The sequence below is a fragment of the Lissotriton vulgaris genome, chromosome 11, assembly GCF_964263255.1.
Source record: "Lissotriton vulgaris chromosome 11, aLisVul1.2, whole genome shotgun sequence".
NCBI classification, from domain to species: Eukaryota; Metazoa; Chordata; class Amphibia; order Caudata; family Salamandridae; genus Lissotriton; species Lissotriton vulgaris.
This window is the reverse complement of record NC_141699.1, coordinates 267,134,657-267,160,138: the sequence shown is the minus strand read 5'-3', so window position 1 is coordinate 267,160,138 and position 25,482 is coordinate 267,134,657. Positions and strand designations below refer to the sequence as shown.

The window sequence follows — 25,482 nt, the reverse complement described above, 5'->3', positions numbered from 1 at the left end:
CCCTGTGCCCCATGGGAACAGAAAAGACTGAACTGCCAGGCTTGGTCCTCCCTGGACCGGAAACAAGCATCCTGGGACCGGTTTCAGGGTTTGTCAACCTTCAGCCAGGCTAGCTTGAATCCAGTGGCACAGTGAGCAAGGGACCCACGTCTGGGCATACCCATCCCACTTAGGGCAAAAAGTGTTACAGCAAACAAATGCTGTGCAGCAGCTTGGAGGGTATCAATCAGAGGTGCTAGTCTTATTTTCGGTAGGCCAATAAGGGTAGCATTCTCATAGTCCAGTTTGGAGATCACAAGAGCTTGAACCGCCATCTTGGGATCTGCATTGGGCAGGAAAGGCTTTAGTTTTCTGAAGACGTGGAGATAGAAATTGGTCCCTCTGGTTGTGGATCTGATGTGATTCATCATGGAGAGTTTGTGGTTTCGTGTTATTCCTATGCATTTTGCTGAATCAACAATATGTGGGGTACAGTTTAAGGCTGTGAGTAGTGGGAGCCAGTCTTTAATGTTAGAGGTGGGGTTGGGAGGCGAGATTAATAGGAATTTAGTTTTGAGGGCGTTAAGTTTGAGGTGGTGAAGTGTTAACCAATGTTGTTTTGTTTAAGATGTTATTGAGAGTGCTAATGTTGTTCGGGGAGGTAATCTGCATGTACAATTGCGTATCATCAGCGTATATATGGTAGGAGATGTTGGAGTGTTTGAGGATTTCAGTCAGGGGTTTATTGTAAAGATTAAACAGGGTGGACTAAAATGAAGAACCTTGGGGAACGCCAACAGTGACCGGTGTCTGATTGGATAAGTCATGATTGATTAGGACTCGTTGAGATCTGTTTTGTCGGAATGAGCAGAACCGTTTAAAGACAGTACCAGCGAGATCCGTTCTAAGAGGTTCAGGAGGGTTTCATGTTTGACTGTGTCAAACGCTGATGATAGGTCAAGAAGGATTAAAAGACGGGATTCATAGTGACCGAGAAAGCGTAAAGCATCATTGAGAATGTGAACCTACAAGTCTTATATAACCCCGCAACCAGTAGGGTCCAGCAAATGTAACTGTATATTACTGCCACACTTAGAAGGAGTTTCAGTTGAAAACTGTGGCACAAATGGCTGTTTTTTCCAACTCAATTTCGATCTTTTTTTATATCAACTGTTAGTTTCCATAGGAAAACTTTGAAGGATCTACACAAATGAGCCCTTGCTGAATTTAGAATTTTGGCTACTTTCAGTGGCGGCCGCCACATACAAAAAGTTGAGGGGAGGGAGAAGGGGTGAATGCAGGACTAAGCACAGTAGAGGGTGGGGGGAACATAATAAGAATAAGATTCTTAACATTAAAGTTATACTTACCTGCTACCGGCCACATCGCGCCTTGGTGCTGGGACTTCCTTGTCACAGCAGACACTGAAGACTAGTCACAGAGTCCCTGTGAAATACCTATGCAGCAAAGCAGCACAGGCATTGGCCTGAACAGGCTAGAAAGATGCCCTGCTCAGATCAGGGAGTCGGTGGGATGTCTCTAACCGTTAGAGAAACCGAAGTGTGCATGTGAGTTTTGGTCGGCCTGAGACGGCTGGCCAAACACACAAGAGCACTTAGGGAGTGCACTAGCACTCCTCCTCCCCCCTCCCATGGCTTAGCCCCCCTATCCCCCCCCCCGCCCGCACACGCTGGCTGATTCAGCGGCTTAAAAATAAAACAATACTGAAATATTGTTTTTGTTTTTTTTTGCTGTTGGCTCTGAGCTAGTGTGGCAATGCTCCTGCGCCATTGTCTACTTCTCAGAAATGTATAGCTTTCCGGGATACATTATTGCTTTTGCACTCATTTCTATCACTAACTGGAAGGAAGTTGAAAGCACAAAAATAGGAAAAATAGGCTATGTTCCAGTAAACTGCCAAAAACTGTGCTGAAAACTTGGGTTTTCTGACAAAAGTCTGTCTGTTTCCAAAAGCTGATAAGATGGTGATTTTAGCATAACAAATCCTTTGTTGATACCATTTGCAGGGGGAAAAACCAGACGCTTTCTTCTGCAGTACTTTTTTCCCCAGTTCCCTCCCTCGTAACCCCCGCTCTCATCCCCACCCACCCACCCACCCCCAAAAACAAAATGTAGGTGTTTTCTGGCTAATTTCTGGATCCCCTTCAGGAGAATACACAAGCCCCTGGGTACCTTTAGAATCCTCATGGCATTGGAATAAAAGGACGCAAATTTGGCTTGAATATCTTATGTGGACAAAAGGTTACAGGGGCCTAAGTGCTAACTATCCCAAATAGCTAAAAAAAGAATGGCTTTGCACTGGTGAGGAAGACAGGCCTAGCAGCGAAGGTGTTAAGGGTGAGACCTTTATTTTTTACTAAAGTGACTTTTGTATTTCATGAGTCCAGATGTTACTTTGCTTTTATTCCCCCACCCTAGTTCTTAAAAAAAGAAGACCATCTCTATACACTTGAACCAAGGAATGCGATCAATCATTATACCTATACTTTCTGAGTAGCTGACAATCTCTTCTTTGGGCTTGAGCCTACTAGGGTAAGGAAAAGTGTGGGCAAACAGATTAGTTCATGTGGATTTTATTGACATTTAGGCTCTGCTATGAGTTATGAACAAGGTTCCTCTGCACTCAAAGCTTATTCTACTATAGCTGTGACTGCTTCTTCAGCATTGTTAATACGTGTACCTGTTCAGAGGTTTTGTGAAGTAGCTATTTGGACATCTGTGTATTGTTTTGTTATCATTATTACTTGGACATTTACATGAGAGATGCAATCCTGTTTGGTAGTAATGTTCTTTAGTCTTTTTGTTGTGCCTCCTCATCCCACCTTTTAATAAGATGCCTTGGAATTCTTTCTCGTAAAAAATCTACTGAATGCCTCCTAAATCTTTTTACGTCTTGCGTGCGAACGCAGCGTATGTGCTTCTTTGCTTCCGAGACTCTATTGTTGCCGCTTTCCTTCTCGAAGGGAGACAGGAGATGACACGTGCGGACAGGAGATGTGCCCTGCATACGCGTGCACATCTCCTGTCCCCGGAGGCTGGCATCGCGCACTTTCCGTTTCCCTCCCAACCCCTTTTGATTTCTCTGTCAGGGCGGTCAGCTGGTCACAAGGAGCAGAAAATAAAGGCCGCCTCGCTTATGGTCTCTCAGAAAGACGACGAACAGTCTTATGGCTAATTTTACATTTGTCAGTGAACGATGCCCAATTGCTCTTAGATTACACCACGTCTCTGGTTCAGTGGCTGGCACAGCGTTTCAATTAGCTGCTGAGACGACGCAGGCCTGATGCTGGAAACTGTTCGTGAGACGCTTCCACACCGCGTGTGACGGGGGAGCGGGCCACCGCATAGACGCGGCCCTTGTTACAGGAGCGACACTCAGACTTCCCAGCAGATAGCCGGGGAGGGCGGGCCCTCGAGAGCAGGGAAGGAATATGTTAGATGTGCTGTTATGGCCTCCTTCCAAGCCAGATCCAATTTTTACGTTTCAAATGGCTTCTAACTTGAGTTGTGTGAAAGCAATCAGTCACCGTGCCCTAAACCACAGAGTTTTGCACAGGTCTGAATTATGGACTGTGAAATTACATTTTAAGTGACTATAATTTGAACATCGGGTCCTTATTATGTGTCATTTGCAGCGTGCAAGATTTGTTCTGTATGTTAATTTTGTTTTGTAAACAAAGCAAGTAGTATATTTTATTTATGCACCACTTCCCTCTTATATTTATCGTTGTATATCATGCTGTAAACATGGCAAGCATTTTTTTCTTCTGTTTGAATTGGATTCCCGATGCTTTGGTTTTTAGTTCCCTCTAGCGAACGAATTTTCTTAATTAGACTTTCCTATTTAATTTTATTTAAGTTTGCCATTAGGAAGTTCTTTTGTTATGGGGACTTCGGAGCGCTGTAATAAAGGGAATACGTATTGAGTTTTGACATTGCTGCAAAATTCTCCACCGACATGAAAGCAAGAGGGTGTATATTGTTATCAAGGATAAAGCGAGAATGACATTGAATATTCAGTGTGGTCATCTTTCTTACAAAGTTAAAAAAAATTGCTCTTGATCAATATATGCTCATTGTCAGGAAGGGCCTCAGTGGAGTTGCAGTTCTTCCTTCGAACAGTTAACCCAAATGTTAAACTGAAAACTCAATAAGGGTTAATATTTATCAAATAGAGCTCTTTGGTTCAAGGTATGTTAACTTCTCGTGTTTAAAAAGTTGGAGACCTATTCTTAATGTGGGGACAATATATTAAGATACAGATTCTATAAGTGTCATAATTAACTTGTGTCCTCTTGCAATGTAAACAAGCATTTGCAATGCAATAGGTCTCACATTTATGCGAGTTTGAGCTATTGGCTCTGTAAATGACAATGCCTTTTTTTCGTTTTTAAAACAAACTTGTTGCAAGATGTCCTAAACCATGCTTGGATGCCAGAGGAGGGGTCTGCTTTAAGTTCCTCACATTTAGAGAGAGTCCAGACTGAAATTCTCATTTTTTTTCCTTTACTGTTGGTACTGGACAGCACATATGTGGTATAAATGTGGATTATTACCTCATTCTGTTTGTTGAAGATGTAATGTGTATGATTCTGACCTCATAACATATTGTGGAGGTGTTTAACAATATTGGGCAAAGAAATGGGTAAACCTGACACAGTCAGTGTTACTTTAATTTCTTCCTCCTGTCTAACTTTATTGCATGACTTGTCAGACTACACTATCTCTACTAATCCCAGGTATAGATGGCTTGTATCCTCAAAAGAACAGGTGTTGCTGTGTGAAGCAGGTGCCTGTATAATGCATTATGTGGTTTTCCTTCCCTAACATATACTCTCACATTTTTCGGCACACTGGATTGTGCAATCCATTCTTAAAACTGTTTTTAAGGTTTATCATAGGATTTTTCAGGAAATAATTGAGCCGTTCATAGGCTATCACAGGGTGTTCATCTTCATCATGAGGACAGATGGACACAGACACCCTGTGTCATGTTTGAATAGAGAACACATCTATGAAAATTGCTCCAGGGTCCACGCACACAGCAGGGAATTGTTCTAATATTGTAACTAAAATGAAGAGTCCTAGGTTGCAGGACCAGGACTACAATTAAGTATTCTTTCTTTTCCACTGTCAAATGCTTTTTGGCGATAATAACAGAACAATTTCACTCCATCACTCAAGTTGGACGATGTTCTTGTATAAATTTATCTCATTGTCCCTGAGGACACCTAATGAAGAAGCAGATGTAACACAATAAGCAAGCAATAGATCAATTGAATATTTGTTTAGTCTCTAGTATAGTGAATTTTAATTGTGGGGTGGAGGGAGAGGTGGGCAGGAGGAACTATGATTTATTAAAGCACAAACTTTTTTTATCTACGAAAATGATAGGATGTGGTAAAAACGGGATAGGTTAGAGTGCAAGAGCACCCAAGTTTATGCACAATTTTTAGTTTTATTTTGGAATACATGCATTTGCTGCTGTCTGATATCAAAGTGTCTCTGGCATCAGGCTGTAGCCGAGAGTTTTATTGATTCTTCTCCCCACTTATACTTTAGGCAGGAAAACCAATTTGTTTCGTGAATACAGTTTATCAACATCGTCTGAATTTTGCAAACCCGATTCACTTTAATCTGAGTGCTTGACTCATAGGCAGTGAAATAATCTATATGGCCAAGTGAGGAGCGCAGAATTGTTAGCTGTGTCTGCTCAGACACTTAATGCTTATATTCCATTTCCAAAGTGTGAAGTACCAGAATTACACTTTGTGCCCTCATGCACTTAGATCTCTCTGTAATGCACCTGTATCTATGTGGAATGTCATCCCTTTACCCTTTTTGGTGCCAAATACCGGTTTGAGAGATAATCGAAATTTGCCTAGCGTAGTAACGGTAAGTTTCAATTCTATTAAGGACACGGAGGCGAGGATTATGCTTTTCTCTCTTCGCTGTTTATTCACATTACACCACACAGCAGCCAGAAAAGCATCAAAACTTTGAAAAAATGTTCGTATTCCAAACACAGGAATATCAGAAAACTTCGTAATAACATTTTTAATAACTACAAGTCCCATGAGATCAACATTAGGCAGTCCTTCCTTAGTGTCCATAAATCCCAATATAAGGCGTCCATCCTGTGAACTCCTCCTCTTTCTTCGTCGCGAGTCAGGCCAAAGTCTCAAGCATCTCGTTCCGCACCATCATTCCCTGGCGGAAAAAAGAACAACGTGAGCTAAGCCATACCCGCTGGGTTCGAAGGCAAGAGAACAAGACAATGCCACAAGTCAACGACATGCAATCCAGAACAAGAATCCACATTGAAATTCGGAAAAAGATTACTTACACCAGTACGGGTGGGATCTCCGCAGGAGGTATGGGTGGGATAATCCTCGCCTCCGTGTCCTTAATAGAATTGAAACTTACCATTACTACGCTAGGCAAATTTCGATTCTATATCAGGACCGGAGGCTTCGGATTATGCTTGTTCAAAGCTTGTCCACCACCAAACTAGCAATATCCACCACCGGCTTAAAATAGAACCTTTTGAAGGTGGAATCCGAAGACCAGTCCGCAGCGCGCATGTGGTCTTCCAAACGTGCCCCAAGGGCGAACGCTTTGGAGGCCATGGCCCCTCTTGCTGAGTGAGCTCCGAACTGCCTCGTATCAATACCAGCTTCCTGCATTACCCAACGCACCCACCTGGCTATAGTGGGGGAAGAGACAGCCTTGTGAGGTTTGCGCAGCGCAATGAGTAATTGCCGTTCGCCCGGAGGGCGAAGTTCCGTCGTGACCTCCTCATAGGATTTCAAACACTGTACCACACACAACTTAGGGGCATCTGCAAATGCCGGATAAGAAATAGACCTCGTAGCCGATTTCGTACGGCGGCCCACGGTAAAGGTAACCCCATCCGGGGAGAACGCTCTTGCCGTGACATCTAGGGCACGCACATCAGACACTCTGCGACAAGACACTAAACAGAGGAGCATCGCCAGTTTAGCTGACAGTTCCTTTAAGGAGAGATACTTGTTAGGCTGCCATGAAAGAAAAAGGTTCAACACCACGTTAACATCCCACAGGACAGAATATCGTGGCTCCGGCGGTAAAGCCAGACGCACTCCTCTGAGGAGCTGACACACGAGGGGATGTTCCCCGACTGCCACTCCATCCAACTGCACATGAGCTGCTGATATGGCAGAACGTATCGTGTTAATAGTCCGGTATGCTAAGCCGGCAGTAGAGAGCTCCGCCAGAAAATTCAGGATAGGAACGAGGCCTGCGACCATGGGATCCAAACCCCGTCGAAGACACCAACGAACCCACCTGGTCCAAGCCGATCTATACCTCTTGGCAGTGCTGCCTGCCCAGGCCTTGGACAAAAAGTGCTGAGCTGAGTTCGAAAGGCCAGGGAGCGACCAGCGTCGCCTGAAAGCCTCCATGCCATGAGGCGGAGAGAACCCTGGAGGAGATGGTGAGGGGCCCCGTCCGGATTGAGGAGAAGACGAGGAAGCCGGGGGAGTAGGATTGGAGAATCCCAGGAAAGTTCCAGAAGAACTGGAAACCACACTTGCGACCTCCACACGGGCGTCACCATCACCACGTCCGCCATTTGTCGGCGAATCTGGGCCGCGGCCCGCACTATCATGGAGAAAGGCGGGAAGGCATACAGTCGTTCCTGGCTCCAGTCTTGGAGGAACGCATCCGTTGCCTCCGCCAAGGGATCCGGTCTCCAGCTGAAGAACCTCGGCAGCTGGACGTCCAGACGGGACGCTAACGGGTCTATGGAAAAAGGACCCCAGCATGCCGCCAGCCAGTGGAACACTTGGACATCCAGCTTCCACAGGCTGGAGTCTCGAAGGTATCTCGAGTGCCAATCTGCCACTTGATTGGCCCGTCCCGGCAGGTATTATGCCGTTACCGAGACCTGATGGGCGAGACAATAATCCCAAAAGTCTTTCGCCAGATCCGCTAGGGCTCGCGATCGCGGACCCCCTAGATGGTTCACATACCGAACCGCCGAGACATTGTCCATCCGCAGAAGGACACATGACTTCACCGAGTCCCTCGTCCAGCAACGGACAGCGAACGAACCTGCTAGAAGCTCCAAGCAGTTGATGTGAAGTCGCTGTTCGTCGGACGACCAGGCGCCGCCTGTGGAGGAATCCCCGCAGCGGGCGCCCCAGCCGGACCTGCTGGCGTCGGACTCGATTACCAAGTCCAGGACGGAACCGAAAATCGCCCGGCCGTTCCACGCCTCCATGTGGGCGAGCCACCAGGACATTTTCTCCTTGACCTCCACCGACAGGGGAATCAAACGGTCGTAAGAGAGCCCCCTGCGCAAATGATGCGCTTTCAGACGCTGAAGGGCCCGATAGTGAAGAGGGCCTGGAAATATTGCCTGAATTGACGACGAGAGAAGGCCCATCACTCTGGCAACCTGCCGAAGGGAGGTGTGCGATTTGGAAATAGTTTGACGTAGCACATGCTTGATTTTGGCCATCTTCCTGGATGGCAGACTGAGAGTCGATTTTACCGAATCCACCACGAAGCCCAGGAACACCATTTGCTGGGCGGGCGGGCGTGAAAACCGACTTCTCCCTGTTGACGATAAAACCCAGACCTTGCAACAGGGAGATTGTCAGGGACAGATGAGCGGCCAACTTGCTCGGGTCCTGGCCCAGCAGCAAAATGTCGTCGAGGTAGACGATCAGCCGAATCCCCTGACTCCGCAGGGCTTCTATGGCCGGGTGCAGAATTTTTGTAAAGCACCAAGGGGCCGAGGAAAGACCGAACGGAAGGGCCTTGAACTCGAACATCATGCCTTTCCAGCAAAACTGGAGGAAACGGCGATGCGGGGGGTAAATGGGAACCACCAAATACGCATCTTTGAGGTCCAGACGGACCATCCAATCATTCGGGAGCAAAACGTCTCTCAACAGATGGATGCCCTCCATCTTGAAGTGGTTGTACACTACCCAGCCATTGAACTCCCTGAGGTTGATGACTGGCCGTCTGCCTCCGTCCACCTTTTCCACAAGAAAAATATTGCTCAGGAAACCCCCGGGGTGACGCGTTGTTCGACAAATAGCCCCTTTGCGCAGCAGCGCCGAGACTTCTTCGTCGATCAACAGCACGTCCGGCTGAGAAAAAGTTATGGGCCGAGGAGGCTGTAACTGGGACGGCTGGTCGTAAAACTCTATGCGGTACCCCTGCACGGTCTGAAGGACCCATGCGTCCGTCGTAATAGCCGCCCATGCCTGGGGGAAACATGCCAACCTCCCCCCAATAACAACCTGATCCGCAGGGATTACACTCACTGTGTGAATTGTTGCTGCCGGAGTTGTTCCGGAAGTTTCTGCGTCCTCGGAAACGCTGACCTCTGGTTGGGTAAAAGTTGTTGTAGTTCGCCGAGGAGTTGTAGCCTCCTCTGCCGGAGCCATGCCCTTTACCGGGCTGCTGCTGACCACCACGGCCGGTCGTGAGGCCCCTACCACGACCAGCCCCTCGGGGAAAACGCTGGTGGAAGACCCGCTTGATGGTTGACTGGGCCTTGTCCAGGGAAGTGAAGGTGGAAACAAACCTACCCAGCTCCTTTATGAACGGCTCCCCAAAGAGACCACCTTGAGCAACAGCGCCAGCTTCCGAGGAAGCCAAATAACCTAACTTGGGGTCCAGTTTGATCAGCAGCGACCAACGCCGTTCGGTCGAAAGGGCGCAGTTAGCATTCCCCAGGAATATAACGGCCCGCTGCGCCCAATTGGACAAGACCTCCGGGCATATGGCGCTGCCCGATACCTTGGCTTCCTCGGCCATATCCAGGATCTTGGTGAGGGGGCCAATGGTGTCCAATAGCTTGTCCTGACAGGAACGCCAAGAACGGTCGATCCCTTTACGGGGGTCCTTCACAAACTTCGCCATGAAGGTGGCCATCTTCCCATCGAGTTCCGGCGACATAGCCACCTTCCCATCCAAAGTCGGGCGGGGGCATTCGCCCCTTAAGCAAATGCGCGCCTCCTTCTCCAAGGGCTTGCGGAGGCGGCCCGCCACAAATTGCGCCACCTTGTCCCCAGGCGCCCAAGCAGCCGACCGAGGGTGCATGATCTCATCCGGGTCGAGCATGCCCGAAGTGTCCTTGGGCAACTCCGTCGAGTTAGATGCCAGTCGCCACGACCGTACGGAGTCTTCGTCGTCGTCCTCGTCTGTATCCGCGGGGGACACCCCCCCGGAGAGGCCGGGACAGCATCCGCCGGCGTCGAAGGAGTCTGAGGCGGGGGCGCCGCGGAGGCAGACCCGGATCCCTTAGCCAGGAAAGCGTCTCGAAGGCGCTCGAAAGCGTCCTTGTCCACGCCCTGCGCACCGCTGGGACCCGCGTCCCCCCGTGGCTTCTTGGCCGCTGGTGGCCGGCTAGGATCGTTGGCGGGCATCCCCGCGAGGCCCGGCGCCAACTTGGCACACTCCTCAACAATGCGGGCCGATAGCCTGTCCTCCATAGGCCCAACGATTTCCTGCACCCAACGGTAAATCGACTGATCCACAGCCGCATAGAATTCGTCGTCTTGGAGGTATTGGTGTGACTCCTCCTCCTCGACGTAGTACCCCTCAGCCATGGCGTCCACCACGCAGTCAAGAAGAGTCAGGTATCTGAGGGTTCGAAGGCGTAGACAAACAGCCACTTGTGGGCCAACCTGAGGTTAGCAAAGTTTGTAGGCCGGTGGAACCAGGCAGTCACGAAGGCAGCACTAGCCTTCTCAGCGCGCCGACCCTCTCTCCAGAGACCGGGTCGCACCGCCTCCCAGCGCGCCTGAGCGGGTAACACCCCAGCGGAAGCTGATGCAGGAAAGGTGCTGAAAATCGCCCGCGGGCGTCAACGTGGTCACAACCACCAGTACAGACCCCAACGGGGTGTTCAAGCACAGGACAGTACAACCCAAGAGGGCGTCAAGGTTAGGCGGCAGCAGGGCTCCGGCGACGTCGACTCCCCCAGCGCGGCTCCAATCAGCGAGACGGAAGCCGCGCGCTGGCAGACGAGACGCTACGGCGCCCTCTAGCGGCGAAATCAACACCGCGGAACACACGGGGACATCGCGTAAGGGGCGAAGGCGTCCCCGCGATGGAAGGGGCTCTGGAAGGGAAAAAACCCCACAGACCCCCCAAAGCAATAGCAAGAATCTAAGCAAATAGAATATCAAATTTTACAAGAAAACACAAGACCTCAGCAAACACAAAATTGTGAAAGAGAGGGAGAAATAGTACTTAACTGGCTGCGAAGCAGCGAAGAAAGAGGAGGAGTTCACAGGATGGACGCCTTATATTGGGATTTATGGACACTAAGGAAGGACTGCCTAATGTTGATCTCATGGGACTTGTAGTTATTAAAAATGTTATTACGATGTTTTCTGATATTCCTGTGTTTAGAATACGAATTTTTTTTCAAAGTTTTGATGCTTTTCTGGCTGCTGTGTGGTGTAATGTGAATAAACAGCGAAGAGAGAAAAGCATAATCCGAAGCCTCCGGTCCTGACATAGAATCCCAATACCCTCTTCTAAGATTCAATGACCTTCACCTCGATTCAGTATCGAAGGTTAGGTGGTGTTGCTTTAGCCCAATTATTTTAGATTTTTCCTGTTCTGTCCCTTCATGCCCATTAGACTTACGAGGTGCTGTGCCAGCCAGTAGGGAGAGGGAATCTTGGATGGAAATCCGGCATCCCTCTACTCAGGATCCCATGAGTCTTTCTGACATTCTCCTTTTGGCATGCATTGTTAATGATGTGAAACTTAAGTGCAACTATTTCTCATTGCGCAAATTAAAATAACCCTGTACTAAGAGTGGTGTACTCACTGGAGTGCAAGTTGATTTTCAAAAACTTCTCCGCTGATTAGGTTACATTAAGGCCATTTGTTATACATTGTGCTTTTTTGGAAAATAACACATTTACAACTCATCCGTGATTATTGTACTCCTGACATTTTTGGAAACAAGCGACTGAAAATGTGCAGACATTCTGGATACATAGTACCATATTTGCTGCAATGTTTAAGATTCTTTTTTTGGGGGGGGGCATCTTTTTATTGCAAACAGAATAGCAGTACATCCTCAATGTCATCAGTTTACATATAATCCCACCAAGTGGTTTATAATTTCTTTTCTTTTATCCGAGCCGTTCCCAACCAGTAATACTCCACCCTCCCAAAGTGCTTAAGGTCCTTGTTACAATCTCTGTAGGTTTGCCACTGCCCCCAGATCATTTCCCATTTCTTCAGGCAGCCTCTGTTAGATAGTTCGATCCGACAACCAGCATCTGTCTAGATCTCTTCTCCCCCAGTCCTCAACCCTTGGTAAAGCCTGTGCTCCCCAGCATCTGGCCAGGTTGCGTTTGGCTACCACCGCAGCCAATTCCAGCCAGATCCTAGTATATCTCGCCCAATCCTCTTCTCCAAGGATCTTGAACCATTTTATCTCCCTGGCGAACCTCCACCCCCACCACCTGAGTCATAAATCTCCCAATTTTACCCCAGTATATCTGTCTGTGGGCATTCACATATTAAGTGGTAAAATGTTCTTTCCTGGCCACAGTCCCTGTGGCACTGTGACTACTCTGCCCTAACTAAACGGTTTTAAAGCTTTCTGAACAATATGTGCGGTGGAGGACCTTTAGTTGAATTAGACGGAAACAGAAGCAAATTGCTATCTCTCTCAGTCCTTGTAAAGCCTCCGTCCAATCCTCATCCGGTCAACATCTCCCATCCAAGCCATTCTTAATGAACCTAGGGGGTCTGGTGTACAGTTTACCAGTCTTTTTTGTACACTAATTATATTGCCTTCCTTTCTAAGGGATCTGTTAAAAGTCTATCCTCCAAGTGAGAGGACTCAGCCAATCCATCACCCTCTCAAATACGTTCCCTGATAGCGTGGCCCAGCTGCAGATATGTCAACCACTCCCCTGGTCATAGTTCGTACTCTTGCTGGAGATTCTCAAATTTTATGAACGTGTTATATATCCAGACATCCCCTAATTTTTCAAGCCCCAGCAGTTCCAGTTTTCCAAAGCCCTGCAGTCTGCCCATCTTTTCTAGTTGTGCACATGCCCACAAGGTTGTCATCTCTAAGTTTTTCTCCCCAATCCAAGTGTTTTGTCGCCTCGCGCCATGCTCTAATTACCGTTTGTGTATGTATCGGCAGTTCTTTATTCACTTTTTTACCATAAAGTAATTGTACACAGCCCCTTGCAGCCATACATGTTCTTTCCACTCTACAGGCTGGTTAAGTCCTATCTCCAAACATCCAGTCATTCACCGTGACCAGTTGGGTGGCCCAGTAATAGTACCTTACGTCTGGTATTGCCTATCCTCCGTCATAGACCCACCTTTTTAGTTTATGTAAGGCAATTCGAGCCGCACCTTCCATCTATGAAAGGGAGTGCAATTCCGCCTCCACCATTCCCACAGAATGATGACTGAATCGGATAGGGGAAATTCTGCAGGACATAAAATAAGCGGTGAAGCGTCATCATTTTTAAATAGGGCAGCTCGGCCCATTAGCGTTAAGGGTAGAGTCTTCCACCTCCCTGCATCATTTTTAAATCTCTCGAGTTGGGGCAACGGGTTCCTCTCATAGAACTTCTAGGGGTCCCTTGTTATATTGATCCCCAGGTATCTAACCGCCACCAGTTCCAAGGGGGACCTCACACCACAATGACAGTTTAGGAATCCCAAACCTGCCAATGGAAACAGTAGGGATTTTTTTCCCAGTTAATGCGATAGCCCGAGTAGTCCCAGAGTATAAAAAAGATTTGCAGGATTCTATCAACAGACGGCCTCTGACACTGTACGTATAAAAGAATATCATCAGTATACAGGGATATCCGTTCATCCCACTCATCCCCTATTTGGATTCCCCATAACAACGAGTCCTGATGAACCCACGCCACCAATGGTTGTAGCGTCTAAGCAAACAATATCGAGGAGAATGGGTAGCCTTGCCTTGTTTCCTTTTGCATATTGAACTCTCAGGATACCGCAGCGTTAACTGTCAACCTTGCCAACGGCTGCTTATAAAGCAATTTAATGCATCCAATGAATGTCGGTCCAATCCCCATATGCTCTAGGACCACCCACAGGTAGTTCCATTCTATGCTGTCAAATGCCATCTTAGCATCCAAAGACCGAATTGCTGAGTATCCAACCCAGTGAATGCAGGACCCGAACAACCTACACAGGTTGAGCCTCTTATTTCTGCAGGGAATGAAGCCCGTCCTTAAGTGATTGGCTAGTATCTTCGCGCATACTTTAACCTCAAAGTTCAGTAGGGAAATGGGCCTAAATGATTCACAGTTCGTCAGGGGCTTACCCTCCTTGGGTATTACTGTATTCAGCACCAAGCGCTAATCTTTGGGCAGAATTCCGGTCTGACGTGCCTCCTGAAACATTGATAGAAGATGCGAGGCAACCTTGTCCAGTGTACATTTAAATAATTCTGGTGGGGGACAGTTGAGTCCCGTTGCCTTCCCAGACTGCAAGGCCTGATCCGCCGTGCTAAACTTTTCTACTGTCAAGTCGCTTCCAACCCATCTCTTTCCTCAGTCGTCAAACCCGAAAGCTTGCCATCCTTGAGGCATTCCATACAGTCTACTTCCGTATACCCAGACGTAGATGTATTTCGTTTTTCGTAATAGGATGTGCATGCCTCCGCAATCTCCTGCCCCATCACATGTCTCACTCCTGAGTCATCTAGTATCTCCAGAACCCATTTTCTTAAGGTCTCCTCCTTGTCCAGACAAAATCGGCTGGCTTTGTCCCCAGTTTAATAAATTGTGTCTTGTTGCCCTGTCCTCCAATAGCTCTCTGAGCTCCTTTTGTCGCAGTAGGAGTCTATTGCATGTCTCTCTTGATGTCAAATTTTCACTCCCTACCTAGGCTTCCAGCCCTAGAATCTTTCTCCAACTCCGTGCATTTTAATGCGTTCATTTTTTTGGAGGCAGACACTAAGGCCTGGGCATGTGCCTTTAGTGTACAGTCTTGTAAGCTTCCCAGAGTATTAACCCTGAGTTCACTGTCCCCATATTTTCTATGAAAAGTTGGTCCTTACACTCCCGGACACTGAACCTGAACTTCGGATACTTAAGGTGCCATGGATCTATCCTTGGGGGCAAACCATGGTCTCGTAGTGGTCCCACCAAGCTAGAATCCACTGGTGAGTGATCTGACACGCCCCGGGCCATTCGTCAGGCCTCCCTGGACTGTCCCACAAACTGAGCGTGTGTTATCAAAAATCCAACTGCGCTAGGCCTCCATGTGCCGCGGACAAGTGAGTATTATGCTCGGATTATGGCTCTGCCAAATATCGCCTAGATCCATGGAGGAAAGAAAGTCGCCTAGCCCCCTGCACTCCTCGCCGAAGTCCCTTCCCCCAGGGTATCCTACTCTAAGAGTACATCATACATGTCTCACCCCAATATTAACCGTCCTTCCGGTAGTTCCAGTAACAGTGGGCCTAGTTCATCCATTGTGGCTGTCTGCAATCACTGCAGGGCATACACCGAACATAGGTTAACCGTCATTCCCTCCCATTGCCCACTCAAGGCCACATATCAGCCCAGTGGATATGACCATGATTTCTCAGGAATAAATAGGAATGTCTTTCTGCCTAGCATCCCTACTCCTCTGGAGCCTGTGGTGTACCGAGCATGCGCGAGCAGGGCATAGCCATATCTATATAAGGCCTTACAGTGATGTCCCAGGAGGTGGGTTTCTTGTAGCAGGACTTTGTCTGGCGCGTATTTTTTTAATGAATTGCATGGCTATTGCCCTTTTCACCTTCCCATCAAGGCCATTTACGTTCCCGGACCACACTTTCATGTTTTGCGTTTGGTGACCAGCCATTCATGCTGTATAAGTATACCTCCTGTATCCAGATCCCTGCGGTCTATGTGAAGAAGGTCCCTCTCCTCCCCCTCCCACTGTGGTGTTCACCTGATGTGTGCATTTATCTACTAATGTTTACAATTCTTAACCATGATGATCTCCCACACTGATAAGTTCTTTCTACCTGTGCTCTTATAATGCATGTGTTGGAGCTCCGCATTACTGCTCTGCTCATTGATGTTTGAACACATATTCACATTTAAATGGTTGCGTAAATCTAAATTGTCTCCATATTTTCAAAAGGGATACCTTCCATGAATACTATTTCATTAGCATTTCATAAATGGGCTACGACACATTGCTAAAAAGGAAATAATGTCACAACTAATTGTGTTTTAAACTAAGCTATTTGGATAGTTTCAGAGGTGAATGGTGCCATTGAAATGCACAACTAGAAATGTGTATTTAGGCATGCATGGAACACCTAGGATCAAAGCAGTTTGCAGCAAATGTGTTGCACATGAGAGCTGATACTTATTTAGAGGATGAGAGAATTTAAAGGGATTCATGCAATAGAAAGATTTGAATGAGTGTAGAAAAAACAAGTCTTGAACTATGAATTGACCAATTTTTGCTTTTCTTTATTTCTTCTCTCACTCGTCATTGTCTCCGCCTCTCCACGGTGAAGGAATTGTGGGAATGTTTTCTGCTCCAGTTGCTGTAACCAGAAGGTGCCTGTTCCCAGCCAACAGCTGTTCGAACCCAGCCGAGTTTGCAAGATGTGCTACAGCAACCTGCATCCCAATGGAACCAACCTTGACCATGAACTGGAGAAACCAATTGCTGCCACTTCAAACTGAAAGCCACATTCTTGGGGCAGTTGGTCACAAAACTTTTGCTAGTCACATTCTAAGTGTTGATGATGAGACGAAAGACCTACAGATGAAGGGCGTGCATTTAGGACTGCTTTACACTGTATGGACTCAGCGGGACAGTGTAATTGATCGTGCAGCTCTCTCTTTAATTTTCTACATAGTGCTTTTTTCTGGTCCCCTTTGTCCCATTTGTATTTATTTTGGCTTGTTGGAGAAGGACAACAAGGGTGAGTAAAAATGGAAAGCCCTCCCTCACATCTGGCAGCTGTCCGTTATGTGGCAGTACCACAGACAGCTAAAACGTTCTGATGGTTGGGAGGTGTGTTAGGGGGAAAGAACTGGAGCAGCATTTGCGCACATTAATTCTTTGCAGCTTTTTTTTCTTGTGTGTTCTAGTACTGCTCTTTGTAGTGTACAGGGTCTCGAACGACTGAAGCACTTTGATTATGGTCCAGTGTACCACAGGAGCTTTAATTTCTCATTATATGTGACTAAAGCACTCTACCCCTCTTCGGTCCCTTCTCATGGTGTTAAACATACACACTCTGCCCATTCATGCACTCCTCTGCATATGTCTAGCACTGTGCTGTCATCTCTTTCAGTTGTACACTTTGAAGTTAGGTTTTTCTCAACATTTCTGGCACAAGAGCATTTCAATTGCTGTTTGTGAGACCAGGTCTCCTGTGCACCTGTGTCTTAGTTTTCACCTTGGGAATCTCGGACCTTATTTGTATACTGCTCATTTTAGCTGAAGGTAGCTTTTCCTTAAGACCCAGTAGAGCTCTTTGTTGGGGGAAGTTAATTTTATATCTTGTTCACAGTCCATGAATAGTGATGACAGTCATTCTTATTCCTCTGTATAATGGGATGATATTCGCCACTCAGACTTTGAATATCCTAGAAACGATGCTTAGGATGATTCACTGCTCATTGGTGATGGCCCTCATTTTGTGCTCTAGGTTTGAGGTTTTAGAGCTATTATGATTTCCAGCTCATTGTTCCATAAGAGGTGTCCCTCTTTGACAGCCTTGTTGGTTCTTATTTAGGAATATGCGGGTTGATGTAATGATGTTATCCTGGACTGTGAAGTTATTTTAGAGTAATTTATTTGCCATGCTCAGTGGTTGAATGCAGGGAGACCGCAAATGTGACCTGCTTTGGAATTTTGAGCATGAAGAGGGGTCAACTCTGGAGCGGTAGTTCCAAGGGTAATGAAGTTGTAATGTCAATCTGTGCTTACGGAATAGGGTTCAGATAGCAACAACATGCCTAGCTGTAGATGTGGGTTTAAAAAGGAGTTGAGACGAAGGCCTGCTTAGAAAATGTAGGCCTACTGAGAATATAGGCAGGAGAAGCTAAGAATATTGCCCTTATCTAGGACTGTGTGCTCAGAATAATGCCTTTATCTAGAATTGTGGTCTGCTCAGGGCACGTGAGCATGAAGATGGCCAGGAATGCAATCTGCTCTCTGCCTGTGTGGTTGAAGAGAGTTGCAATGAAGTCATGCCCAGAGATTATTTTCTTTGACATTGTCACAGTGATGCCCTACTCTAGGGCTTTATGATTCAGGGTAGTCCGGATGATAGCCTGCTTAGGGACCTCTGCTTTATGTTAGTTACAATGATGCCCTTCTATAGGCCTGTTTGCTTGTTAGTGGGCCAGAACATGCCATGCTCAGGGACTAATGATCGAAGGCCATACCCAAGACTCAGCCTATAAAATGAAAAAAAGGAGAGCTGGTTCTGAATTAGATTAGATGATACCTGATGACTGTATGAAGAAGTCGGATAGTTATGTGGGTGGTGTGTACTGGCAAGAGGACGGTGAGCAGAGGAGAGAACAAACGAGCTAGGTAATTCATTAGATTTTGGTACAATGAATTTATGGTACTGGCTATGTTGGTTAAGGAGATTCCAGATGATGCATGTCCCTGCAGATGTAGACAGGAGTGTTTTGGAATGGTTTTCCAACCTGGGAATGTGGGCAGAGGCAAAGTGGTTCAAGACTGTGATGTGCTCTTCAACTGTGGGCATAAAGCAGGGTCAGGATGATTTGGTGCTCTGGGGCTGTGCGTCCTAGGCAAGATAATCCACTGCTCTGCAATGCAGGCTGAAGAGTGAAAAGATGATTTTCATCTCGAGAGTTGTGGACATAAATATGCTGAATGATGACCAGTTAGGTGTCTAAAAGCAGTGCTAAGAGATGGTGCGGTCAGGGGACTGCTCTGCTACCCGGCTTAACGTAGGGCAGGCTTGTATACATTTGGGTAACAGGCACCAGATAGTCATGATCATGTAATACACCTTTGGTAACAGAGAAAGAGATTCTGTATTGCTAGATCAGAGCTCGATCGTGTGGGTGGAGGGCAAGAATGAGCACTTGTTCCGAGGTTTCAGAGAGACAAGAGATGAGATGTAGATGATGCACTTTCACCTCCGCATCACCATAAGGTACGTCTAGAAAGTTCCTTCTTATAAGAGTTGCTCATGCTGAGGAGATTGTTTTTCTGTGTGAGTGCAGTTTTGGCACTGCTGAAGCAGTGCTATGCCTTAAAGATACAACCCAGGAGCTGCATTGGGCTGATACGTGCAGGTGATGTTCTGCTAGGAAAGGTATCAAGATAATATATAAGACAAAGGTGACCGCATTCTGATGCGTGCATGCCATGCACATCATCTTTGAAACTCTATGAAACTGTTTATAGTTAGAGGAGATAGATCTTGATCTCTTATCCTAATAGGTGCTGGTCTTGGTCCTACTAGAGTGCACTTAAGAGCTAACCAAAACAAAATTCACCTCGCCCAACAATGAAAAAACAGGGTTTGTTTTGTGGGCTGAACAGTGGTGTTTGATGATGGTACCCACCCACTCCCTCCACCTAGCTGCGCCCTGGGCAGAATGAAAATGTCAGGAGACAGAGTTAAGGGAAGTGTATCTGGTGGGTAACATTGTTGCCAAGTAACATGCGTTCTGGTTACTGCCAAGGGTTAACCATTTTGAACAAAACAGAACCTCCGGTATGGCAAAATGAGTCGAAGTAGAGACCCAAAGGCAATATTGTGTGGCTTCTGGCTGCGTTTCTAGGTAGGTGCAATTACTTTTGGGATGGACACATGCACAGTTTGAATGTGGGTGCCAAGTGGAGGTGTTACGGGTTTTGAAGGACTGTGTGTCATGGAAAACGTCACTCGCAGCTCTTTGGCTTATCCTTTTAGCCAGTGAAGCACTTTCTCAATCACTCTTCTCCTCTTTCTGTGGCGGAGAAGAGATCTTGTCTCCGTAGCTGTAAATATATATAAATATATAAAGTCCACCTCTCCTGAAGGGGAAAGTGCTCCTATATTTTTCATTTTTTGTCAAAGCAAGAAGTAAATACTTTAGCATTGTTAAATCTATAAATAAAAGCAAAATAAAGCGTAGAGTTTTGCATGGTAGCGTTTGCCAACTTATTGTCTTTCTCCCTGACAACAAAATATTAGTCATCGGTGTAACTCCCCTCCATTTCCTCCAGTATCCCCCAATCTGAACTGCCATTCCCGGACTACAGAGTCTTGAAGTACTTCTTCGTAGTTTATACTGATTTTCATCAGTGCCTATCAGATGGAAGCCTTTACCTATGATAGCTATTTTACTCTGCTTCATGATGGAGCCAAAGACATTGATTTAACTCCTGCCATCTGCTCCAACGTTATTCAGTATGCCACTTTGAGGTTTTCAGAGTCCACCTTTGGCACTAACTCTGTTGAAGATAACTCTCAAATTAATATGTAATATACAGTTCTGGCCGCTTCACTGGTATCCGATAGAGAGTTCTAGCTGCAGATTCCTTACCTTTGAATTTCCCAGGCGTCGCACTGAATCCAGAAGTATTTTCGTAAGCAATGCCCCTGCGCACCGGTACGTGCCGTCAATAGGCACCACGAGCATTGTTGGCAACAGAAGTGATGTTATGGCACCTATATAGGCATCACCTAGTCATGTTGATCTCCGCTCTTTTCTTTCCACGCCATCCAGCACTGATCCAGAGAACAGCTACCCCTCAGTCACTGATTGATTGTTTTTTTATATTTTCTCTAGTGTTTTTTGAGGATTTTCCTCCTAATTTGTTAGGAAGATGTCATCTAGGAAGACAGGATTCTTCCCATAAACACACTTTGTCTGCCTGTGGTGTTTGGACCACGACCCAAAGTTGTTCTCCGATTGCCGTGCCATGAACCGTAAAAGCTTTGATGGAGTAGTCCCTAAAGCTGGTGGTGGTCGGCATGCATTACCCCATAAACAGAGGTTCTGGCCAATAGGAATGTCCCGGGAGTGCTTGTGGAGTCATAGGTAATTGTCTCATTCGCAGTCTTTGCGGAAACTGGAGTAAGTTGAGGCACAAGTAAAAAGTCTGCAAAGAGATCTTCAACTTCTCCTCGTCCTTTGACGGATGATGGTAGTCATATAGCCAGATGGGCGTCGCCCTATGCTGCATCGAACATGAACCTTCGTCGTAAATCAGAGCCTGAGCCCTATTCCCTTAGTTTAGGACTCGGGAAAAATGAGAGGGGTCGCTGGAGAATACCATTACTATGAGGAAGACCCTGACAGGGACTGGTGTGAGGAACTGGGTGAAGCCAGTGGTAGATACTTCTCCAGATATTGTTATGCTTTCTTCCCCTACCGTGTCTATGGAGGAGGGAGCTTCATATGCAATGGTAGTGTAGAAGGTGGCTGAGGTCTTTGACTTTCAGTTGCCCTCGGTGGCAGTCAACATCTTGACAGAGGTGCTGCAACCGGGAATCTTCAAATCTAAACCGCTACTTCTGTTCAATGATGCCCTCACTGATGTCCATTTGGGGACCTAGTCCAAACCCAACACAGGGGTCTGAGTACGATCTCCTGCTGCCACCACCCGCTCCAGGGGTCACAAGTTCCTCACCCAACACCCTGACTCGCGGAGCTTGATGGTCCAAGCCTCAACATTCCATGGAGCATTCCATACCACTCCCCCAAATAGGGAACACAAGAGACTCCTTGGGAAAGAAAACCATCTTTTCCACCAGCCTGACATTGCTGTCTTCGAATACTGCATGCCTTTTGGGCCATTACTCCCACACTCTGTGACACAGGGTTGCCCAGGGCAGGCTGTTGCCAGCAGGAGAGATGCAGTAAAGTTCAGACTACGATGTGGACATGATCTACCCGCCAGGCAGAGCGTTTTCTCAACAATGGCCCTGAGGCACCATGTCTGGTTGAGGATGACTAACTTTTTGGGGTATGTCCTAGCTTCCATTATGGACATACCAATTGACGGCACTTCTCTTTTCGGAGACAACGTGGATTTGACGCTTGAGAACTTAAAAGACAGTGCTTGGGCCTTTCTATGGCCCCACGCCACTCCAAATACACCTTTGTTTCCTATGGTGGCTACAGAAGGGGCTTCCAGCTTTGCCAATTCCCTCAGCCACTGAGCAGTGCCTGCTTCCCAGCCTCTGCGTGGACAAGGGTGCGGTAACCACCATCTCATGGGTCAGGTAGCCAGAGGTCTGGTCATTCCACTATTCCCCTGGCTGCTGCAGCCTCCAAACCTTCCTAATCATCCCATTTAACCAACATGAGCATCCAATTGGCAGCTGGATTCGCCATCACCTACCCCACTGGTAGTCCATAACAACAGATAGGTGGAGTTTGCAGATTGTCAATAGGATCTACTCCCTCGCCATCAAGGCTACCCCTCCCTCCATGCCTCCATCTCATGACCGACTGATGGAGGATCATCTGGCCGTTCTCCCTGAGGACAAGGGAGCCATAGAGAGGGTTCCAGGGCCCGAAGTAGGCCGTGGTTGCTATTCCTGCACTTTCTGGTCCCCAAAAAGGACAAAGACCTTCGTCCTGTTCTAGATCTGCGAGCCTACAACTTCTTCCTCATAAGGAGAATTAAAAATGCTCACGTTGGCTCAGGTCTTGTCTGCCCTGGACCCAGTTGGGCTTGCAGGACGCCTACTTCCATATTCCCGTTTTGCCTGACCATCGGCGCTACCCACAGTTGAGATACTGCTATTAACTATCTCCTTTGTGTACTGGTTGTGAAGGTGTTCCATCTTGGTTCTTTAAGCTCCATGTACTATATTTTGTAATGTCTGATGCAAACTACCTGTTTTTTGTTCATATCCTGTCATGCCAAGTGATTTCAAAAATTGACAAAACCCAATAAACATTTTAAAAAAAACATGCTGAAGTCACACCTGACTTTCGCAGACGCTTCCTTTCATTGGAGCTGTTCTGGACACAGTGCAGTTTCAGGCCTATCCTCCCGAGCGGAGAGTCCAGGATATTCAGGATATGACACTGAAGTTTCAGCCTCTATCCTGGATTTCAGTGAGAATGAGACTGAGGCTGCTGGTCCTCATGGTCTCCTGCATCCTGCTTTGACACATGACCGATTGGCATTTGCGGGCTCTGCAGTGGGACTGGAAGTTTTAACGGGTACAGCATCAGGGAAATCTCTTTGACATGGTCCAGATCTTGAAGGAAACAGCGAAAGATCTGTAGTGGTGGCTAATGATCCGCCATTCCCCAATCAGATGTCACAATAGTGACAGATGCGTCACTCCTGGGCTGGGGCAGTCAACTGTGAGAGGTGGAGACCAGAAGACTCTGGTCTCTGGCAAAATCTGGACTCCACATCAACCTGTTGTAGCTCAATTCGATGCAACTGGCATGGAAAGCCTTTCTACCCTCCATCAAGGGAAGCCTAGTGCAGGTGTTCACTGACAACCCCTTCGGCATGTGGTACTGCAACGAACAGGGCAGTGTGGGGTTGTGGCTCCTCTGTCAAGAGGACCGGCATCTCTGGACTTGGCTGAAACAGCAGGGCATATCTCTGGTTGTTCAGTACTTGGCAGGTTCCCTGAACGCCAGAGCAGAAGAACTCAGTCGTCGGTGCCTAGCGGATCACAAATGACATCTGCGTCTGGAGGTGGTGCAAGGGCTCTTTCAATAGTGGGGAGAGCCTTGGTTAGATCTGTTCACCTCTGTCAAGACCATGCAATGTCAGCAGTTTTGCACGCTGGAGTTTCCAAGGCAGCTGTCGCTTAGCGAAATGCTTTTCATCTCGAGTGGTGATCAGGCCTCCTGTATGCCCTTCCGCCCATACCACATCTCCCAAGAGTTCTCAAGAAGATCAAGAACAACCGGGCTCAAGCCATCCTTGTGGCTCTGGACTGGGAACGAAGAGTTTATTCCATGCTACTGAACATGGCAATAGATGTTCCCATCACGCTGCCCCTTTAGGAGGATCATCTATTGCAGCTGCTGGGGATGGTTCTCTACCCGATTTGCCCACTCGCCGCCTTCTTGATTGGAGATTGAGAGGAGACAGTTGACAGCTTTCGACCTTCCTCCCAAAGTTTGTAATGTCATTTTAGCAGCCTGGCGTCCCTCCACCAAGACAGTGAACACCTGCCATTGGAAAAGATTTTTGGCATGGTGTGCAGAAAAACACATTGATCCCCTTTCTGCCCCCCTTTCTGAAGTTTTACCCTTCATTCTTTCCCTCGCCCAGCTGGGCACTCTTAAAGGGCTTGCAGCTGCCTGACTAACCCTCAGTATTCAAGTCCCTTTTTATACATTGGTGCGTAAAAGGGCTTGTCCATCTCTGCCCCTTCACCATTTATTATGCACTAGTGGAACCTTAATTTGGTTTTGACTTTTTTTCATGTATGCTCTTTTCTAGCCTCTCCATAATTGTCCCCTCAGGCTTCTGACCGTCATAACAGCCTTCTTTTCAGCAATTACACCTGCCCGTAGACTGAGTGAGCTTGCAGGCCTGATCATCTAAGCCACCTTACCTATTAGTCTATCCTGACAAACTGGTGTTCTGCAAACGGGTATCCTTTGTACTGAAAGTGGTAACTCCATTTCATGTGGGCCAATCAATCACCCTGCCCACCTTTTACGCTCCTCCACTTCCCCCTAAAGAAGAGAGGTAACTCCATCTTCTGGACCTAAAAAGAGTGTGGTCGTTCTACCCTGACCGCACACAAGAGTTACTGGTGGGTCACCAACTTTTTGCGGGGTATGATGGTTGGAAAATAGGCCGAACGGTGCAGAAGCGAGCAATCTCTAGATCGGTCATGCTCTGCAACAAAATCTGCTAAGCATTGGCCAAGAAGCAACCTCCTGAAGATCTGAGAGTTCATTCCAATACCACTAAAGCTGCAACCAGTACGTTAGCATGCAGTGTTCTGGTCCTGGACATTTACCAGGCAGCAACAGGTGCTTCCCTGCGCACGTTCACCAAACGTTACTGTCTGGACATTCAGGTTCGTAGAGATGGGCCATATCGTGTGTGGTCTTGCAGGACTTCCTTGTGTGATGGGTGTTCGCGTACTCACCTCCGGAGAGTTATTGCTTGGGTATTTATTCAAAGGTAAGGAATCTTTGGCTAGAAGTCTCTATCAGATGAACAATTTACTTACCTCCGGGAACACCTTATCTGGTAGAGAATATATCTAGCTGCTGATTCCTCACCGACTCACCCATCCTTCCCACTCTGCAAATTGATTTGTAGGAATAGGGCTGATTCTTGCAGGGCCCTAGTTTTCTACACAGGTGCTCAGTGTTCTTCTTGGCTCCGCGCTTCTGGTGTAAAAGTCATGAAAAGAAACTGACGTTGGTGCGCCTAGACGGTGCCTATATAGGAGCCACGGACGTGACCTCTGATGACCAATTGATACCACCTACCGAAAAAAATCTT

The 25,482-nt window shown here is 47.2% G+C and overlaps 1 protein-coding gene across 11 annotated transcripts in view; it reads left to right on the top strand.

The window, feature by feature from the left end:
• MTMR3 (myotubularin related protein 3) overlaps positions 1–20,176 on the top strand; it is a 1,591,444-nt gene extending 1,571,268 nt beyond the window's left edge. For all 11 annotated transcript variants that reach the window (XM_086943220.1, XM_086943217.1, XM_086943214.1 and 8 more), the window contains one exon: positions 16,556–20,176. In XM_086943220.1, the coding sequence (XP_086799346.1) occupies positions 16,556–16,727 (172 nt within the window). In that variant the 3' untranslated portion in view covers positions 16,728–20,176. The remainder of the gene's footprint in view (positions 1–16,555) is intronic.
• Positions 20,177–25,482: the final 5,306 nt, after the last annotated feature.